This window comes from Castor canadensis, chromosome 1, assembly GCF_047511655.1.
Source record: "Castor canadensis chromosome 1, mCasCan1.hap1v2, whole genome shotgun sequence".
Taxonomy (NCBI): domain Eukaryota; kingdom Metazoa; phylum Chordata; class Mammalia; order Rodentia; family Castoridae; genus Castor; species Castor canadensis.
Window position 1 is genome coordinate 203,027,825 of NC_133386.1, and position 22,512 is coordinate 203,050,336.

At 40.5% G+C, this 22,512-nt stretch overlaps 1 protein-coding gene across 1 annotated transcript in view; it reads left to right on the plus strand.

Annotated features, from left to right (window-relative positions):
* Pacs1 (phosphofurin acidic cluster sorting protein 1) overlaps positions 1-22,512 on the plus strand; it is a 148,433-nt gene that overhangs the window by 100,558 nt on the left and 25,363 nt on the right. Inside the window, exons 2-4 of the mRNA XM_020164862.2 lie at positions 8,639-8,726; positions 19,550-19,639; positions 20,259-20,384. Coding sequence (XP_020020451.1) covers positions 8,639-8,726; positions 19,550-19,639; positions 20,259-20,384 — 304 coding nt within the window. The remainder of the gene's footprint in view (positions 1-8,638; positions 8,727-19,549; positions 19,640-20,258; positions 20,385-22,512) is intronic.

Here is a 22,512-nt window from a genome sequence, read left to right on the forward strand (position 1 = left end):
TTGTTTGTTTGTTTTTGTTCTTCTCACATATCCCCTCTGCTTTAATCACTAAGACAAGTGGATTGAGGGTTATAGTGAGGACTATAACTTAAGTGACTAGAATTTGGCAGATGCTGGTAACACTCAGAGCAGAGTTCTGTTCGGCAAAGGTTAAGTAGAGCACTTCTGTGCATATCTGACCAAATGTGAATTTTTCACATTTGTTAGTTCACACAGCAGTTCCATTTCATAGATAAGAAAATTTATGTTTAAGTCTCTACAACTCTAAAGTAGCTGCTTTGAACTTGAGAATTACCCTGACTGCTTTTAATAGGTAAAGCTCATGAGATCTGTTGTCTCATCCAGAAGAGTATCTTCAAGGAGATTGTAGAAAGAGAAAAGAAATGTTATAGATTTTGTTAATCTGTGTGAGTAATTGGCATTCATACCCCCAAAATAGTTATATGCTAAGTGGCTGAAAATTAGAGGGTTACTTATAACCATATGTCCCTCTGCTTCGCAGAAAGTCACATGTTATTGCCAGGGAATAAAATAGACTTAAGCATGTTTCTTAGTTGTTTTTATGTTTGGCTCTAAGTCTTTTCTCATTCTCTGACATTCCCTTCTGAACAGTTTGGGAATGAAGTTACCCCATTTGAACATTTTCAGGATTAAAAATTTAGTTGTTTTACTCTTTAAAATTCTGCTTTAGCTTTACAGATTTAAAAATAATAATACCATAATTCATTGTTTCACTGTCAAAAGTATGCTATTTCACACTAAATAATAAGTTCAGTATCTACATGTATTCAGATAACTTCTTAAGCAGCAAAAGCACACTGCTCAGAAAGTTACCTGTTTGTGTCATTGTATGGAAGCTCAGCCTGTCATCAAATGTGCCTGTTCAAGTAGAGAGAGTTTTAGAAATGAAGAGTTGCTCTCACAAAGGAAAAGCTTTCCCACAGTTCCACAATTTTTTTCTGTTGATTTGCACTTTATGTTAATAAATGCTTATTCTTCCCACTTTACGATTAAATAACCAAGGCAGATAAGAAAAGTGACTTGCTCATATGATGTAGCCATTTCTTGGTAGGACAAAATTAATATCCAGACCAGTTGGCTTGTATTCTTGCATTTATCTGCTCTGGTCCAAAAAGGACCATCATTTTGATTCAGAGACTGACTTTTCCTTTTTTTTTTTTTTTTAATTTAATTCCATCCAGATCTTTCTTTTTCTTTTTTTCCCCTTTTTCTGTCCAGAATGTGGCTGCTGTCCTGTCTATTGAGATCCTATTAGAAAGTAGATGAGGGACTGGGAGCATGGCTCAAGTGGTAGAGAACCTGTCTAGCAAGTGTGAGACCCAGTACCAGAGAGCAAAAGAGAGAGAGAGAGAGATGGAGAGATATGGAGAGATGGGGAGTAGGATGTGATCATATCTGCCTTGCTGGGCCTCTCTAGTTGGTGATTTCAGTGGGAATAGATTTGCAACAGTGGTAAGATGTAGGTTGAGAATCATATGTAGATGTCACTTAAGACTATTTCTCCTTTATCTTAAGGTCAAGCAAACGAATAATTTAAAAGATTGAGAAAGAGTCTTGTCATTATAATTTTGTTCCATTCTGTATCCAGTTATCAAGTGGGTAGTTTGATTGTTCCAGACTTATTCTAATGAGATCTAAAGAAAACAGTTTCTTGAGTGAGTCTGCTTGTGCGCTAATAACACATCCTCCCCACAAGCCTCAACCCGGTTACTCAGCTGCTTTCATGTAATTCAGCACTTCATCATACACTTTCACCCTTGCAGTGAAAGGTTTTAAACTGCTTAAAAGCAAAGAATATGATTCAGGGTTTTTTTGGGTTTTTTTCTCTATATTGCATGGCTCTAGAATAGAACGCAGTTCAGAGAAGCTGATCACAGCAAGTGATCAGTGGAAAGCTGGCCAGTAACAGTCCATTAGCATTGCTGACTTTGGCCTGTTGATGTGGCAACAAGAGGCTCTCTGCAAGGATCTGAGTTATATCTTTATATTTGCCATCACCAGGTCCTTTCTGCCCGTTTTTTCTCAAATTTATCCCAGTTAGGATTCCATTCTCCCTGTTCCACTGAAACTGTTCTTGTCCAGGTCCTCAGTAATACCCATCTTGCTGAATCCAGTGACCTGCTCTCAGTCCTTACCTTGACCATTTGTCTTAGCTTCTAAAATGTGGCCTTCATTTGGCGGCCCCCTGCTTCACTGGGGTCCTTCTGGAGCTGCTTCTCTGCTGCACCCTGTTCCCCTCCATCTTTATTGCTGAAGCACCCTGGGCTTGATCCTGTGCCTTTGGTGAACTCTCTTTCTGAATACTATCAGCCAGCCTCAGAACTTTATTTTTTTTTTCATTTTTCTTTTATTATTCATATGTGCATACAAGGCTTGGTTCATTTCTCCCCCCTGCCCCCACCCCTTCCCTTACCACCCACTCCGCCCCCTCCCTCTCCCCCCCCAATACCCAGCAGAAACCATTTTGCCCTTATTTCTAATTTTGTTGAAGAGAGAGTATAAGCAATAATAGGAAGGAACAAGGGTTTTTGCTGGTTGAGATAAGGATAGCTATACAGAGCATTGACTCACATTGATTTCCTGTGCGTGGGTGTTACCTTCTAGGTTAATTCTTTTTGATCTAACCTTTTCTCTAGTTCCTGGTCCCCTTTTCCTATTGGCCTCAGTTGCTTTAAGGTATCTGCTTTAGTTTCTCTGGGTTAAGGGCAACAAATGCTAGCTAGTTTTTTAGGTGTCTTACCTATCCTCACCCCTCCCTTGTGTGCTCTCGCTTTTATCATGTGCTCATAGTCCAATCCCCTGTTGTGTTTGCCCTTGATCTAGTCCACATATGAGGGAGAACATATGATTTTTGGTTTTTTGAGCCAGGCTAACCTCACTCAGAATGATGTTCTCCAATTCCATCCATTTACCAGCGAATGATAACATTTCATTCTTCTTCATGGCTGCATAAAATTCCATTGTGTATAGATACCACATTTTCTTAATCCATTCGTCAGTGCTGGGGCATCTTGGCTGTTTCCATAACTTCAGCCTCAGAACTTTAGATTCCATCTATGTGCTACACATCCACTGTGATGTCTTTACTCAATAGCTCCACTCAGAAGTCTAGCAGACATGTCACATATAATATGTCCAAATGACTCCCAAACACACATCAACCCCAGTTTCCCCCTCTCCAGATGGGTAGGCCACAAACCTGAGAGTTAACCTGTATTTTCATAATATACCCAAAATCAAACCATTTTTCCAGAACTCTGAGGTCTGTTGCTTGAATTACTGTAGTTGCTTCCAGCTCTTATATTTTCCCCTTCCCCTCTGTTCTATCCCACTAATAGCCCTGCCAGAGTGAACTATTATTGCTGGTGTCTTTTATTTATTTATTTATTTATTGATTGATTGATTGATTGATTGTGGTACTAGGGCTTGACCTCAGGCCCTCATGCTTGCTAGACAGGCATTTCACAACTTGAGCCACTCTACCAGCCCTTTTTTGTGTTGGGTATTTTGACTTTTTTTTTTTTTCAGGTGCTTGGGTTGGAACCCAAGGCCTTGCCCATGCTAGGCAAGCATTATTCCACTAAGCCACAACTGCAGCCCTTGTATTGGGTATTTTGAGATAGGGTCTCATGAAGTATTTGCCCAGGCTGATTTCGAACCATGATCCTCCTGATCTTTGCCTCCCAAGCAGCTAGGATTACAGGCATGAGCCACCAGCACCCAGCTTTTTTTTTTTAAGTTATAAAAGTTTCTTAGTTTTTTATTTCTGGTGCCACTACCACAATTTACAGGGCAATATATCTGATATTTAATGAAAAGAAAAAGGAAATGACAAAGCTATAGTAGATAAAAGACTTCAGGAATGTACATCTAATTGACACTGAGTGTGGGGGAGAGGTGGCCCAAACAATGTAATACACATGTAAATGTAAGAACGATAAAATAAAAATAAAATAATTGACACTACATTGCATTAGTTTATACCAGTACTTTTACAAGCTGTGGTTATGCCAGTCCTGAACAAGAATTTTCTATGTTAAGCTGCAATAACTTTTCTGACAATGGATCATCATTCCTCCTGTGCCAGATTTTTTTCTTTTTTACAGTTTCTGTAATGTATTTAGGACTACTATCTCAAAGTAACCTGCAGCTTTCCTGACAACTCTTGCTCTCACTCCTGCTGAGAACTGTAGCTGTTTTTCTACTATTTTTAAAATTCTGCTACCATATCCACCACCAGATCCATAACCACCATGATAGGAACTGCCAGAGCTTCTTCCACCAAAACTACCCCCTTCATAGGTCCATAATTGGCTGGTGTTGTCCACTATCATTTCCAAAATCATAATAGTTCCCACCACCACCATCGTTCCTACCACCAGAATTTCCTCCTTCATTGTAACCATCATGACCTCACCACCTTGGTTCTCGTATCCTAATCTGTTACCACCACAGCCTCCTCTACTACAATAACCAGGACTACTACAGTTGCCACCATCACCTCCAAATCCAGTATATCCACCATTACCTCCTTCATAACTGCCTCTGCTGCCACTATACTCTCCTCTTCCACCAAAGTTCTACCATGACCCATAGAGTTACCAGATCCACCTCCATGGCCTCTTAGTGATCCAGCAAACTACATCCCTTGTTTAGAAAGGGCCTTTCTCATTTCACAGCTATGCCTGTTAATAGTGTGCTATTTCTGAACAGCAAAAGTTAGAAAAGGAAGCCTGGTGCCAGTAGTGGCTCATGCTTGTAATCCTAACTACTCAGGAGGCAGAGATCATTAGAATTGAGGTTTGAGGCCAGCTCAAGAAAATAGTTCTGGAGACCCTATTTCAAAATGTCCAGCACACAAAAAAATGTCTGGCAGAGTGACTCAAGTGGTAGAGTGTCTGCCTAATAAGGGTGAGGCCCTGAGTTCAAACCCCAGTACTGGGGGAAAAAAAGTTAAAAAAGTAAATCCTCTCTTTTTTTTTCCATTCTGCCTGTCTTCCGTAACTTCTATGGCTTCAATATTGCCATTCTTTTCAAATTAGTCTCAAATTATATTCTGCACCTTCTTTGATACCATTGTTAGATGAGAACCAGGCTTTACAGGATTCTCTGGAATCAGTTCTCTTTGATTTCACTGCACACCCAGTGTGTATATGGTGGAACACACATTGCTGCATCTACCTCTTCAACACAAGAATTAAGTCACAACACCAAAGCCCATGGAACATTTTGTTTGGGGGAGCGGTCTCTCATTACCACATAATCTGTGAGTGTGCCCCATTTCTCACAATGTCTCTTAAACTATCATCTGTAGTTGCAAAGCTCAGAGCACCAATAAACATCTCCTTAGCTGCTCTGGTTCTGAATTCAGCAAGATGTGGAAATGCAGCAAAAATGACAATAACGGAATACACTTCCATTAGATTGAAAGCAGGTCATCTCTTGAGTGAGAGTTGTTTTTTGTTTTTATTTTTTTAATTGATGTGAAGTTGCATACAGCAGGGTGTGTAGGTTTCAGAAATAAAACTCTGGCTCTTTGCATGTATGTATATGTGGCCACCATGGGTATTACTCCTTACCCCAAATGAGTCCTTCATGTCCCTTCACTCAGTGCCTCCACCTGCCTCAGTAACTTTACTGGCTCTGTGACTGTATGTTGGTCTTGCCTGTTCTTGGACCTCATATGGATGGAGTCACACAGTGTACCGTCTTGCGTCTGCTCTTTTAGCTCAGCGTAGTGATTTTGATCACTGTGATGTTGTCATATGTATCAATAGTTTGCTCATTTTTGACTCCACATTTTATTTGCCCATTCTTCCGTTGGTAGGCATTTATGTTCTTTCCAATTTATATCTACTTGGAACCTTTCTGTACTGTCTTTGTGGTCTGTGCCTCCATTTCTCTGAGTCCTCTTGGGAGCTGTGCTTAGGAGTAGGAATATATACACCTACTAAAAAAAAACTTCCATGTACTTTCTCAGGTAATTATGCCATTTTTCACTCTCATTGGCCAAATATGGGAGTTATGGTTACTATACATCTTAAACACACTTGGAGTTATCCATCAGTCTCTATAATTTTAGTGTAAAATTATTTTCTGCGGTAGAAATACTGATTAAAGCAAGAATATCATCAGTTTCAAGACCCATCAGGTCTTAGATGCTACATTTTTAGTGCATAATAAGTAGCCATCAAAGAAACAAAGACTAATGAAAAATGTAAGATGGGCACCTAGTTCGGCCTCCTAATCAAGAGCCACCCTCACAACATTGTGCCACATTCAGCCTCAGAAGCACAGCTGGGAGTCTTTCTATCAGGTGTGTGTAAATGTAATGTTTTGGAGAAATATATCTTATTTCCTTAGAGTTTTCCTGTTATATTAAGATATCTGTTGAAAACATTTACTTGTAATTAAAATCATTTTTTTTCAGGCTGGCAGAATGGTTCAAGTGTGACCTTGGGCAAGTTGCTTAATGCTTCCCAGCATCCTTCTCTGTGAAATGAGAATAATCACCATCTCTCAGAATTATTGTGCAGCTTAAATGAGTCAATGATATGTAGGTCAAGGAAGTGGTGCATGGTAGATATTTACTGTGAGAATGTTCAATGTGAGGAAAAATTAAAATCTGTTTGAGTCCCCAAGTCCCCTTGAATCACACCATTAAACACAAACAGAAAATCTGTTGAACTAATTGCCAAAGGTATGGGAATCACTGTGTTGCAACTCATTTCAAAGCAGACACTGAGCATAGCCTCGCTATTGCAAGGGCTTTAGTACCTAAGATACCAGATCATACTTTGCTTTCTTGTTACCATTAGGTGCTGTGGCATAAAGAGTTGTCTGGTCTGTGATGTGTTTTTCTTTTCTAACGTAATTCTGCCATAGAACTAATTCTACAATATTTTCTCTAAGACCTCTTGAGACTCATGAAGTTCAAAGCCTTTATGAAGCATAAAAAAGCAGAGAATAGAAGTGTAATGGAAATAGTGGTTTGACTTTCCACTGTGTGAGCTTCATGAAGTGAAGGCCACATCTTCTGCTCCTCCATCTAGCTGAGAGCAGACACTTATCTGGCCTAGAGCAGACACTTATCAAATGTGGGCAGTAAGTGAAAGAGATAGAGTCTTATTCTGTAGCTCAGGTTGCCCTTGAACTCTCCATCCTCCTATTTCAGCCTCCCAAGTACTGGAATTACAGGCATATACCACCACACCCAGATAAGGTTGAAAATCTTAAGCAAAGAAGAAACACATATGTCCCAGATTTAGTTCTGTCAGTCTTTTGTGTTCCAGTGAGTTTTTTTCAACACCAGCAGATGAGTCTGAAGGTAGAAAATACTTGCTTTGGAAATGAAGAAAAACTTAATCCATCAGAAGCATCATAATTAGCCTCAGATGAGGAAGAAAATGGACACAACCAGTCGTCATTTACTCATCCCAGTGTTCTTCCCCTTCCTTTCTAGCTATCACACTAGAATAGCAGTTAAACAATGTAGTCATCTGTGTTTTTTAGTCATCAATTGTGTGGACTGTCATGATGCCTTTGGCATCAGCAGAGCCAGAGCTTCTGGGAGAACAGTATGTCTCTACTCTGAAGGGAAGAGAGATGCTGCAGGGAGATGGGGGAGATTTGGGAGGTGAGAGCATGAACCCAGGTGGCTCCTGCTGAGCAGGTGTCAGGGGCTTTAGGGGAGCCCAGGTGAGGGAGCTCTGAAGCTGCCTGTGGAAATCTTAGCTAGTTGATCATCAGGGGAAGGAGTGTTGCTCGCAGAAGAGATAACAGCATTTTGAGCCTGCAGTGAGAGAGTGTAAAAACATTCATTGTGGTAAGCTTGAAGTATGAGGATGGATATGGTGAGGTATGACAGAGCCAAGCACTGGGGCCTTGTCATGACCCTAATCAGAAGCATCCCTGTGTGTCTCCATTCTCCAGATCCTCACTGAGGAGGAGGTGTTCGAAAGACCTGAACCAGAAGCATTACCTCTGGGAGGTAGCACCCGGAGTCTACCTCCCAGTTCCTGCAGACTGCAAGGGTAGCCCTGCCACAGGTGGCCGTGGTCAAGACAGATGAAAGTCACTGAAATTCCAGAGTGAGGACAGCCCTATAACTTTTAGTTAAGGGAAGTTTCATGATTTGTGGCACTGAAGGTTTTCTGAAACAAAATTAAGCTGAAATTGAATTTGTGACCATTTAACTTATGTTTTGCCAGATGGTATCTGGTTTTTTGGTGTGTGTGGATTATCTCCATGTTGTTAAAATTTACACTTGTAAACCTTCTAGGTGTGTTTGTGTGGCATGTGAAGGAAAAACTGGATGACCAAATAAACATATCTGCTCTTCTCTTCTCCCTTCCCCCAAACTGCCTCACACATTGGGAAGGGAAAGCATGGGTTTGGGATGAGTTAAATGGGTACACACAGAAGTTCATGAGTGATACACCTTTTTGACACTTACCAAGTGTAAGTTAAATGAAGAGAATTGAAGGAGGACAGCATGGGCTGATAGTGGCCTCCTCCTTGCGTTCTTACTTTAGGAAGAACAGATTTCCCCTAGACTATATCACCTTCTCATGAGTTCCTTGTATTTGACAGGACTTCTTTCTCTGTATTTTTCTAGGTTATTCAGCTTGACCCTGAAGAAACTCATCATGCTAAAAGAAATGGACAAAGATCTTAACTCAGTGGTCATTGCCGTGAAGCTGCAGGTGAGTTGAGCAGTGTATATTCAGGGCCCAGGGAAACTGGATACCCATTTGACTGCTGTCAGGCTGCAGAACTTCCCTGGCAGGTCAGCAAGGCAAGGAGTAGTCATGGAGTGGCAACTGAGCCCACAAGACCTATTGAGTGTCAGTTCTGCCTCCAGTTAAGGCTGTTTCTTTACTACTTGCTTTGTTTGAAGAACTGAAAGAAATGGTCCCTCTTGCTGCCTGCCTAACAGGATCAGTGAGACAGATGCTACAATGCTTTGTAACCTACTCAACATTACTAGAGTGGCCAGTGTTGGTTTTAATCTTAGTCCTCAGATCTCTGGGTTGGGGAAGAATTTTGCAGGTTTTCAGAATGGTGAAGAAACTTAGAGATTATTATTTCAGGCTTGACACTTTAATATTTACTAGGATATTTTATATTCTGGGTAGTTCTCACACTTAACTCTTTACATTTAATTAAGTATTTTCAAAGAACTCAAAATATTTCACAAATTTTTGTACTCTTTAAGTAATCCTGAATTCAGAAAAGGAAAAGGGAGAAACTGAACTACAGGAGCATTCAAGAATTTACCTTTTGCCACGCTAATTGCCAAGTGGCAGAGCTGGGATTAGAAACCAAAGAATGTATAATTTATGTTTCATTAAACTCCATTCCCAGGCCTTCTTTAACTGATAAAGCCTTTCTAATGACAACTCCCTGGGGCTTAGTGAGGTTTGGAAGTGTCTCTGTAGTCATTAAATAATGATTGAATTCTTCAGCTGGAGGATGGTGTATTTACTGAGTTTCATTTATTCAGGCACAATGAAATACATAGTAACTCCCTACTAAGCAGAATATTTTATTACCTAGCTTGCCCACTATGCAACAGTTTATTTTACTAATATTGGCTTTTTTAAAATTCAGGTCTGTAACATTCATAGTGTGTGAATCATACATTGAGGTCTTCAGGTCCCTTTCTGGGATAAATACATTATTTTAATTTGGTCCTCAAAACTTAAAATGCTTTTATGTCTTCTAATGAATTCCTACATGTCCCATCTTACATTCTAATTCCATTTTTTGTGCATAATTCCTCCCAAACCTGTGAGATGTTCCCAGACACCATAGGTTGGAAAAACAAGTGTGGGAACTGATGAGAAGTGGCAGCTTTCAGTACTTTGTCCTCCTTTCCTGATTTTGCCCCCATTTCTAGGTCACAGTCAGTGTTCCAGTTTTCAGGAATTGTTTCATTTGCTACAGGCTGTTGCTTTCCCATGCAAACTCTATTGGTACGGTTTTCAGTGTTCCCTGCTGCTTTTGCATTCCTGAAATTAAATGCTTTTGACAAAAGAAATAATTTCTTTTATTTCCTAATTAGATATTTGATACTTAGTAAAATCTAAAATTATACTAAAAACTGTAAGTATTTTAAATTTTTGGAATTACTTTGCTTCCAAGCAGCTGAAAGTACTTACAGATGTTATCACATTTATTTATTCAACCACCTATTTATCAATTCAATTAATAAGTACTTATTGAGCATCTACTATGTAATCAAACATTGTTCTAGGCATGAGATACAGCAGTTAAGAAAACAGACAAAAATCCCTGACTTTAAGGAGCTTTACATTCTAGCAGAGCAGCAATGTTCAAAATGAGTCCCATAGACACTGTTCAGCGGGAACAGGAAGTCAAAACTATTTTCACAGTAACACTGTAGTGTTATTTGTCTTTAACCCTGTATTAAAATTTGCACTGAAAGTACCAGAGCAACAGTGAGTAAAATTTGCCCCAGAATGTACCAGCAGTCATTGCACTGTTGACCACCTGTGTTAGTTAGCTTTCCATCACTGTAACAAATACCTGAAACAATCAACTATGAAGGAGGAAAGGTTTATTTTGTCTCATGGTTTCAGAGGCTTCAGTCTATGGCTGCTTAGCCCCCTGGCCTTTGGGGCCAGGTAGTATATCATGGTGGGAGCACATAGAGGAGGAAGCTGCTCACCTCATGACAGCTGGGAAGCAGAGAGAAAGGAAGAGGTAGAGACTAGAGTCCCACAGTTGCTTTCAAGGGCATACTTCCAATGACCTAACTTCCATCCACTAGACCCCTCTTCTAAAAGGGTCCACCACCTCTCAATAGTGCCTCCCTGGGGCTAAGCCTTTGGTACTTATACAAACCATAGCATTACCACATGTTTACAGTAAGAGAAGGAAAGCCATCTTCACTTGGGAAAGTCCTTGAGGAAGGAGGAAGCTCTGTTCAATTATTACAGCTCAACACTGAGTACACATCTTCTTAACAGTCTGTGTATGAAATGGGTTGTGTGCATGAAGCATTTCCACTCGAGAGGGACACACCTTAGTCTTTGCATTGTGAACTGAAGTGGCTGCTTTTTCACAGGACACTGTTTTTTACTTGAAAGAACTTACCCGACTTATAGGCAAACTGGTTATTCACACAAGTATTTGGAAGGTATTGTCTTGAAAATGAGCAAGTTTAAGCCTGCCACTTCAAGGAAACACTGTTTGTTGCCAACTGTAAACAATATTTGAGCTTTCATGAAAATTAGAATTTTGGAAAACATGTTTCTATCAGTATATACTTAATAGCTTCCCAACTTGTAAAGACTTGTGAAGATGCCATGTTCATAATTTTATATAATGACATGTATAACATGCAAAAGAGTTGCATAGCTAAACAAATCAACACTATCCAAATGACCAGTGCATGAAGTTACAAAAGCAAGCTGGATAAAAAATTCATTGAAAGAATAGACCAGAGCGTGGTGGTACACACCTGTAATCCCAGCACATGGGAGCCTGGGGCAGGAGGATTATAAATAAATTCAAGGGTAGCCCGGGTTATGTAGTAAGATCCTGTCTCAACACACACACAATCCAGGCAATGTGGGCTAACATCTGTAATCCTAGCTACTCAGGAGGCAGAGATCAAGAGGATCATAGTTCAAAGCCAGACCAGGCAAACAATTCAGGAGACTCTATGGGGGGCAGTGGGGGAAAGGGAGTAGTCTGGTGGAATGGCTCAAGTTCAAACACCGGTACGGAAACACACACACACACACACACACAGACCAATAAACAAACCAGTGGATTGGATTTTACTTTTAAATATTTTTTAAAATAATTTTAACTGCACAGAAGAGATTCCGGGATCTAACTCTGTATTTCTTTGAGTTTGGATTTTTTTTTTCATAAAATCAACAAAATCAGTGTTTTGAAACAAACTAAATACAGAAACAGGCATGAGAATCTACCTCTCTTCTAGTGCACCATCCATTTAAAAATATTTGCAGAAATATAAAACCATGTCATCTCCCTGACACACTGCTCTTGGAATTGTCAAATAGTGTAGTCACTTTGGGAAGAGTCTGGTAATTCCTGAAAGGGTTAAACAGAGTCACCATATAACCTAGAGTTCCGTTCCTAAGTATATACCCAAGAGAAACAAAAGACAACCTATGGCCATACCACCCTGAACGCACCTGATCTTGTCTGATCTCCAAAGCTAAGCAGGATTGGGCCTGGTTAGTACTTGGATGAGAGAAATGAACACAAACAGAGCCTAGCATGCAAATGCCCACAGCAGCTTTACTCAAAATGGCTCAGAAGTAGAAATAAACCAAGTCCATAAACTGATGAGTGGATAATAAAATATGGTATATTTATCCAGCAGAATGTTATTTGACTATAAAAAAGAATGAAGTACCTCCATGGGACAATATAGGTGAACCTTAAAAGCAAGCCAGTCACAAAAGACCATGTGTTACGTGATTTTATTTATGTGAAATGTCAAATTCCTAGAGTCAGAAAGTGGATTAGGTTAACCAGGGCAAGGCATGTGAGGGCAAGAAGGTTTTAACAGAGAAGTAAGAAGACAATTTGACTGTTCCATGTTAGAAGGAAAGAAGGAGGAGGTGGCACAAACAATGTATATACATGTAAGTGAATGTAAAAATGATAAAATAAAAGGAGAAAGAAAAAAAGAAGGAAAGGAATCAGACAAGCCAGCTGATAGGCCATGACGATAGCTAAATGATGATCAGTTTTAGTTAAGTGTTATAGTACAAAACTGTAATCCCAGTACACAGGAAGTTGAGGCAAGAGGATCGAAATTTGAGGTCAGCCTGGGCTCATAATGAGCCCCAGTCTCAAAACAAAAGAAAACAAAAAATGTTGAGTTTTTCTGTGGAGTGATGAGAGTATTCTGACACTGTACATATAGTTACACAATTCTAAATATACTAAAAGCTATTGAACTGTGCACTTTAGGTATTGACTTGTATAGTTTTGAATTATATCCCAATAATGATGCTATATTTAAAAAAAAACTGCTACCTTCTCACGAAATTGTTTTGGTTTTAAAAAATAAAATTTTCTTTAAAAAAAAAATGCTTGTTTGGCTGGGCATGACATCATATGGCTATAATCCCAGCACTCAGGAGACTGACACAAGAGGATCACAAGTTCAAGGCCAGCCTGGACTACATAGTAAGATCTTGTCTGAAAGGAAGGGAGGGAAGGCCGGAGGGGTGAAGAGGATGGAAGTTTGCTATATATATGCATATGTAGACAGCATAATGAAACCCCCTGTTTGAAAGAGGACTAAGAAGGTGAGGAGGAATGGAAATATAATGGAGGGCGTAAACTTGTTCAGGTTACAGTGTACACATAATATGTAATTATGATGAAATCCCATCATTATTATGTATGATAATTCAAAACAAAAATTTTAAATACCAGTAATCTAATTTTTAATATATTAATACTCACTAGCAGGCATTTTTATGTGCTGCAGTATTAGATGCAAATTGCTTTGCCTCTGTGCTATGAATGAAGATATGCTATAAAATAGATAAATGACTTGTAAAGATGTTAAAGATTATTTTGAAACTGGACCCAAGTTGGTAGCGCTTCAAGCACCTGGAAGAAGCATATGCTGGGATCCATGAAAGCTAACTCTCTGGGAAGGGTAGATAGCTGAGAATATCGTGCACCTTGCTTGAAAGGGATCAGACCTGACTGTGACCTTTCCATATAGTACACTATACACCCTATTACCTGCACGTGCAGGTTCCTTTTTAACAAGTTTGCACTTGGGGATTGTGTGTGTGTGTGTGTGTGTGTGTGTGTGTGTGTGTGTGTGTGTGTGTTTTATTTTGTTTTGGTGCTATGGGTCAAACCCAGGGTTGAACAGTGCTAGGCAAGTGCTCTACCACTGAGTGTAGTTGGGATACTACCCTTTAATATTCACATTGTTTATAGTTAAAAATAGTAACATATTCACTGTATTAAAAATTGAGAAATGCAAAAAAGAAAAAGTATCACCTCGTACCACCAGCCAGATGTAAATAATGCTAATTTAAATGTAGTTTCATGTCAGTTTGAATCTAACTGCTGATCTACATTATGTAATCAAAATTACATATATATATATTTACTGATTTGGGGGTGTTTTTTACAGGTGTTTATAGCACATATTTAGATGATGAAAGTTCAAATAATGAGGGCTGCTGCTACTAGAAGACAATATATGTGGTGGAGAAAATAAGTAACATAAGATAAAGGGGGTGAGGAGTGCTGGGTGTTAAAAAATTATGTATGGTTGTCTGGGAAGCTTTCATTGAAAAGATGACATTTTTGCAAAGACTTTGTAGGAGTGGGCTGGCAGAATGGCCAGTGGTAGAGTGCCTGTCTAGCAAGTGTGAAGCCCTGAGTTCAATCCCAGTATTGCAAAAAAATAAAATAACATACTTTGAGGGAGTGGGCCTTGTAGATACCTAGAAGAAGAGCATTCCAGGTAGAAGGAAAAGCTGCCAGTGAAAAGCCCTCTACAGGTTGTATCGTGACTCAAGTGATAAAACGCCTCCCTAGCAAGTACAAGTTCCTGAATTCAAGCTCCAGTACTGCCAAAAAATAAAGAAAAAAGAAAAGCTCTGACACATCTGGGTATGCCATGTGTGGGACTGGCATGTCTGGCTTTGGCATGTCTCAGATGGCATGTGTAGGATAGCATCTCTGACAGAATCAGGAGGAAGAGGGAGAAGGCTAAGTGAGGCTAGAGAAGAAAAAGGAATAGGAGGTAAAGTGAAAGTGGTAGGGCAGTGAGCAGAACACTGCAAGGCCTTCAGCTTTTGTTCTATGTGAATTGGAGGGTTTGAATAGAGAAGTAAGAGGACAGCGCAATTGTTCCATGTTAGAAAAAAAGGAATGAGAAAGGCCAGATGATAGGCCCTGATGATAATTCAGGGAGTAGATGAAGAGTGGTGCTGAGTAGAATTACTGTTCAGTGAGAAGAGGAAGACGAATGAAACAGATTTGGAGGGTAAGATCTGAAATTCAGTTTGCCATGCTGTTTGAACAAACACCCACAAGGAGATGCTGAGTAGACAGTAGAAAAACAAGCTTGGAGTTCAGGAGAGAGGTCTAGGGAAAGACCTAATTTGAGCAGTCATCCTTATATTGAACACCATGAAATTGGCTGAGGTAACAAAAGTGGAGGGAATAAATACAGAAAAGAGAACAGGACTGAGGACAAGACCCCAGGCCTTCCAGTGCCCGGAAGTCAGAAGCAAGAGCACCTCCAGGATCAGAGGAAAATCCCAAGCCTGTGGTGTTGTGGAAGCCAAAGGGAGGAATGTTGGTGGGAACAGCAAATGATGATGCAGACAGCCGGGCACCAGTGGCTCACGCCTATAATCCTAGCTACTCAGTAGGCAGAGATCAGGAGGATCACAGTTTGAAGCCAGCTCAGGAAAGTAGTTCTTGAGACTCTTATCTTGAAAAACCCTTCACAAAAATAGGGCTGGTGGAGTGACTCAAGGTGAAGGCCCTGAGTTCAAGCCCTAGTACTGCAAAAAAAAAAAGATGCAGACAGGCTATCAGAATCACTAAAGTGGGATGTTTGCATCTGACAGTGGCAGATTGGTGGAGCAAGGGGACAGGAATGCACAAGGTTACTGGAATGCATTAGGAGAAATGGGAGGACACAAGAGGAGTCAGCTGTGAAGGGACATGGTAGTGGGTGGTAGCTTATGGGGCCTATAGTGACAAGAGGGTTTGGGCTCTTTTTTCTCTTTTTTGACATGAAAGAAGTAACAGCACATTTGCTTATGAGAATAGTCCAGAATGGGAAGGAAAGTTGATTATATAAGAGAGTAAAAAATGGCTCTTGAGTGGGTCTGAGTAGGTGAGAATAGAGGAGATTGGTGCCTGAGTGGGGAAATTGCCTGTGACAGGAGGGAAGGGATGTGTGTGAGGACAGGTGCAAGTAGCAGGTTCATGAGGTGGGAGCTACTCTAGCATTCACAGTGAAGAGGAATTGAAGTTAGAAGCTTAGTGTGAGAGGAGGACAAGGTATAGGAGGTATAGGGGCAACAGGAAGGTATGAAGTGTTTTCTAGAAACAGATAGGCCGTAAATGGACATTACTGCATGGATACCAGGCAGCATTATAGCCCACTTAAGATTTGGGTCGTAATTTAAAGTCAGACCAGCTAGCTAAGTGTGCTTCTCTCTGTGCGTGTTCAGTGGGTACAGTTGGAATTTAAACAGTTATAAGGGCTGGGAGCTTAGCTCAGTGGTAGAGTGTTGCCTGGTATGTGTGAGGCCATGGTTTTAACACTCAACACTACAAGATAATAATAATAAAATCACAGTTGTGATTTACCAAATGAACCTGGCAAAGCAAGGCCTTAGGAGTGTGCAGGGTGTTTTTGTAAGGTTGACTGCAGCATTTAGGCTGGGTAGGGAAGAGAAGGGACAAGAAGGGCATGAGGAATGGTGGAAAGGGAGTAAGTACTAGTGGGTTTGAAAGATTATTACTGTTGACACACTGGAAAAAATGATCTGGGAAGATAAAGTGGCAATCAGAGAGTGGGAGGCATGAATTGGGATTGGTACTAGCTAAAGGTCGACGTATGGTTGTCTGGGTGAGTGCTGAGATAAGACTGAGTGCAAAAGGGAAGTCAGGGGATTTAGTGGCCATAGAAAGAGCATATATTGAAGTCATAAGGAGTTACGTCCAGAAGCCAGGCACCAGTGGCTCCTGCCTGTAAGCCTAGCTCCTTGGGAGGCTGAAATCATACAGTTCGAGGCCAGCCAAGGAAAATAGTACATGAGACCCCCATCTCCAAAATAACCAGAGCAAAACGGACTGTTGGTGTGCCTCAAGTGGTAGAGTGCCTGCTTTGCAAACCCTGAGCTCAAACTCCACTTCTACCCTCCCCCCACCCCCAAAAAAAAGTGAGTGAGAGGGACTGGCAGGCAGAGATGATGGCAACCACAAGGAATAGAAGGTGAACTGAGCCAGTGACATCAATTCACAATGGAGTTTTTAGGAAATTAGAAGGCAGAATGTTCCAGAACTGGCAATGAAGAGCAAGAAGAACTCCTTCCCTACTACCAGACCCAGTAGTGTGTGAATTGTGAGGGAGAAGCAGCCATCTTGTAGAGGGCTATCCAGGAAGCAGTGTCTCTGGGGAGACCCATGTCTCAGGGACAGCAGGGCTTCCCAACTGTGGCACTGTTGGCAATTGGGGCCAGACTGCTCTCTCTAATGGGGTGTCATGTATTCTATTTGACCTTCAGCCACATCTTGGCCTCCACTCTCTAGATGCCAGGAGTATACCCACTCCAATTGTAACAACCAAAAATATCTCTAGGTGTTTCCAGATACGCCTACCAGGCAATGTCACCCCTGCTTAAAAACCACTGTTGCCAGGCATGGTGGCTCACACTTGTAACCTTAGCTACTTGGGAGGCTGAGATCAGAAGGATCTCAGTTCAAGGCCAGACCAGGCAAATAGTTTACAAGACCCCATCTCCAAAATATCCAGAGCAAAATGGATTAGAGGTATGGCTCAAGCTGTAAAGAGCCAGCTTTGCAAGCACGAAGCCCTGAGTTCAAACCCAAGTCCCACCAAGAAATTTTTAAAAACTCACTTGTCTACAAGCCACATTTTAAATTCTCTCAGCATTAAGGTTCTCATTTGTAGTAGAAGGAATTCTAAATGGCATTATCCAACAAAGTAAGATCACCTTCATTATTTTAATTGGTATAATGTTATATTAAGAAAAAATATCCTGGGGGAGGGAAGAATTAAAAAAAACAAAAATCCTTCGCGCATTAAACAAAAACCTGTTTTTCATCTAAACAAAAGTTAGAAATGGATAAGAAAACTAAATATAAAAACTAAAATTATGAAACTTCTAAAGAAAAACAGCAGAATATTTGCTACAGTACTTCAAAACTTGTAGTAGGCAAAGATTCTTTAGACAGGACCTAGACAGCATTAACCATAAAAGAAAAAATAAAAATAATAAAGTAGACTTGATGAAAAATAAACACTTCATCAAAATATATCATTAAGGAAATAAGGCGTGGCTCAAGCAGTAAAGTGCTTGCTTTGCAAGCACAAAGCCCTGAGTTTAAACCCTAGAACTGCCAAAAAAAAAGAAAATTAGGGTTTAGGGGCATAGCTTAAGTGGTAGAGTGAGTGTGAAACCCTGAGTTTAAACTCCAGTAGGCAAGAAAATTTTACAGTACATATATCTGATAAATGACTTACATAAATAAACTGATGACTCAAGAACAATACAAACAACCCAATATTTCTAAGGAGCAAAGAAGTTTCACTGGGCACTTGATAAATTGAGATTTATAGATAAGCAACACACAGATGAAAAGGGATTCATTATCAGTTTGATGCTGGAAGTGTAGCTCAGTGGCAGAGTGGTTGCCTAGTATGTGCAGGGCCCTGAGTTCCATCCTCAGCCCCACAATTTATTATTATGGATTTATAAATGAATATACATGTATAATATATATATATCATACATATATATAATATATACATGTATAATATATATATATCATACATATATATAATAATACATGTATAATATATATATCATACATATATAATATATACATATATATATGTATATATATGTAGTTGTCAAGGAAATGAAAATTGTAACCACAGTGGTATTCTGCACATGCCTGTTAGAATCCTGAGTCAGGAACTGGCCACAGCCAGTGGTGGATACAAAGCAGCTAGAGCTCTCACACTGCTGCTGGAGATGAAGAATGCCATGGACACTTTGGAAACTAGCACGACAATTTCTCATAAAGTTAATCATGCCTCTATGCCAAGACCCGGCAATTCCACTTCTAGGTATTTACCCGGAGTACAGCAAAACATGCATAATAGTTAAAACCTAGAAATCCCCCAAATGCTGATGTTCAGCATCAGAGGACTGGATAAAGAAAGTGTGTACGTTCAGAGACAGAACAACTCAGGTACACAAGGAGTGAACCCTACACACATGGGCAAAGTAGGCTCAGTCACGTTGTATGTAGTGTGTGATTGAACTGAATTTATGTGAAATTTTAGAACAGGCAAAGCTAACGAAGGTTCTTGGGACAAGTATATCTAAACTAAGAAGAGAAACAGCAGGTGAACAGGCCCAAAGATAAGGTAGTGTGGCTGAAGAATTCATTAGAAGGGAAGAAAGGGAAGCTGAGGTAAACAGGGTTGGAAATCGTACTTATCCTGGGGTGCCAATGCTGCCTGTGCTTCCCCAGGAGTGCTGGGAGAATTCAATATGATCAGCCATTTTTCTGTGAAAACCTCCCTGTAGCAGCCAAATGCATGTAAAATCTTACCTGTGGTGTCAGGTAAGATTAAATAAGTACACTTAAGACCAATGAGAATGTTTGTAGCATTTAGAAGTTGTTTGCAAGCATCAAATGTCTTTTTCCTTTTTTTAACCTGATTTTTAGTGACACAGTTTTGACATGTTTTTGTTGGTTGTAGGGGTCAAAAAGGATTCTACGCTCCAACGAGATCATCCTTCCAGCTAGTGGCCTAGTAGAAACAGAGCTCCAATTAACTTTCTCCCTTCAGGTAAGAATCTTCCCAAATCCTAGTCTGTAACACACTATGGGCAAATGTCTATTCCCCAAATAGTCATCAAATGAAACAGTTTCCTCCAAGAGCAGCAGAGCCCATCTTGGGCAGGAAAGAACAAAAGTTACCTGGAGGGCCAGAGCAGTCTCTGAGCCAGTTGGGGTAGGGGTGGTGGGGCCAGGTAGGATTCAAGACATGTGCCTTTGCTCAGGTCTTAGATGATTCTGTAGTCACCTACTTTGCCCCCCACAGACAACATACTCTCTCCTTTCAGATTACACATGCCTCAGCAGGATGTACCCCATTCATTCTCCTGTGATCTCCATCCTTCCCCTCTCCTCATTCCTTCCAGCATGTCTCTCTCATCATAATCCCAGTAGTCCATGTTGAAATGCACAGAGAAAATACCTGACCAAATGGCAAGAAAAAAGGAAGTTTCTTAGTGTCTGTGGACCCCAAGCTGTGGGGGGAATCCAGGCATCAAGCAGAACTAGCCCCTCTGGCGCTTCTTTATCACCCCGACCAACCCCTTTTAACAGATGGGAGAAACTGAAGCAGGACCCAAACTCCCAAGGCTCCAGTTGCTTAGTAACCATTGGACTGTTTTGCTCCTTAGTACCCTCATTTCCTTAAGCGAGATGCCAACAAGCTGCAGATAATGTTGCAAAGGAGGAAGCGGTACAAAAATCGGACCATCTTGGGCTATAAGACCTTGGCTGTGGGACTCATCAACATGGCAGAGGTGAGTGGAACACAGGCAGAAGCTGCTAGCCTCTGTCAGAAGCCAGGAGAGGCACTGGCTCAGCTGTTCACCTCCCACAGATGATTTTTGCCTGTGGACAGGTGTTTAATTTTACCTTACAGGTTAGCTATTTTGTTGGAAATACAGGATATACCTCTGTTTATCAGTTACTCTCTCCTTCACAAAAAGTTTTTTGTTTAACTTTTTTTTCTTTTTAAAATGTGATCTTGCTAGGCCCAGGCTCCTGGGCCTATCCAGCCAAGTAGCTGATGCTCCTGCCAATCACCACATTAAGTTTATGGAAAAGTTACAAGAATAGTATAAAGAACGCCTGTATGCCAGATCCACCCACATTCTTCACTTGTTAACATATTATCATAGCTGCCTTATTACTCTCAATGTGTGTTATGGATATTATTTTCTGAGCCATTCAATAGTAATACTGAACTATTTTTATTCCCTATGCATGAGAATACTCTCTAAGCTAAGCTCCATGCCACCATCACAATCATGACATTGGCACGATGTAAGAGCTCCGTGTAACCTACAGTCCCCAGTCAGTTGATGCTGAGTGTCTCGGTGAATTTCTCAAGGGACCCAGGACCTAATCTAGAAGTTTGGTCATGTTTTGTTGTCACGTCTCTTTAGTCTCCTTCAGTATGCAGCAGTCCCAGATTTTCTTTGTCTTTTCTGACCTTGGTGGTTTTTTAGAGTGCAGGCTGGTTACTTTATTAAATGATCCTCAGTCTGAGTTTGCCTGCTGTTATCTTGAAATTAGGTTCAGTTTGTGCACATTTGGCAGAATTACCACCCAAGTAGCATTGTTCTTCCCAGCACAGCAAGGGCTGCACATGATGCTGATTTCTCCCTGTTAAGATGGTGTCTACAAGGATTTTCCATACAAAGTTAATAAGTATTTTGTTCTCACTAATGACAAAAAAAATGCTTTATGTCATGATATTTTGAGACTATAGCTATCTTTTCACCAACCAGTTTTAGCATCTGTTAATGATTTTTGCCTGAATTGGTCATTACTTTGATGGTTGCCAAACTGAATTTCTAATCCCCCCATTATTCTTATATTTGTCAGTTGGCTTTCTGTTCTAAGAGTGTTCCCTCCTCACCCACTTATCCATTGATTCACTTGTTTGTATCAGCTGTAGACCTGTGGGTTCCTCTTTTATTTGATGGGGTTTTATCTGCTATCATTTGTTTATTTTGACACTCAAGTTGTCTCACATTTGGACATTGGGAGCCCTGTCAAGCAGTTACCTATGTCCTTTTTGATAAGAGCCTTCATTTTTTACATGTCTTCTTACTTTCTGATACAAAATAGCCCAGGTTCATCTTGCACTTTGCCTGACCCAGCCCTAGAATGAGCTGATCTTTCTCTGAGGAGCCCTGGGGTTTTTTATTGGAGAACATTAAAAAAACAAGATCTGGGTACTTATCCCTCCCATGCAGGTTTCATTGCTTCTGATCCCTTGCAGCACAGAGAGGTGGGAAGCACATATACATGTGCACATATTTCCATGGCTGTATCCATGTCTGTCCAGCCCTGACTGCCGTTCCAGCCCAGCACTATAGGACTTATCCTTGCTTTTTCTTTCCATATTTCTATTTCCCTTCTTCAACAGCAAGAAGCCAGGCTCCTGTTTTTCTCAATATGTCTGCCTACTTATTTTCCTATGTGCCAGGCAAATCCTCTTGGTCCTGATAACAAGGAAGAGAACAAGTTCGTTTTTAAAATTATTTCTGTATTTTAGTTAAGTTCTAGTAAAATATGTAAGGTAGTTCCAGCCCATCCTTCTGTCCTCTTCAGGACTGTGCCATGTACTGGGGGGAGTGAATTAATGGTTGTGTCAAGTCCCCCATTTCTCCACGTGCTGTAGTTCTTCTTCCCTCATCACCAGGACAACTGACCACCCATCTGTAAGCCTTGAGAACTAGTTTCTCTGTGAAGGACTTAAGCTAACGTGAAATCCTAGAGATTAGCAAATCATTTCATATCTCAGGCCTAGATTATCTTTAAATGCATGGCCTGACCAGCATCTGGCATGTCTACAGTAGTTTATTTTTCTCTTGTATTTGAGATGGAGATCTCACTATGTTGTCCAGGGTAACCTCA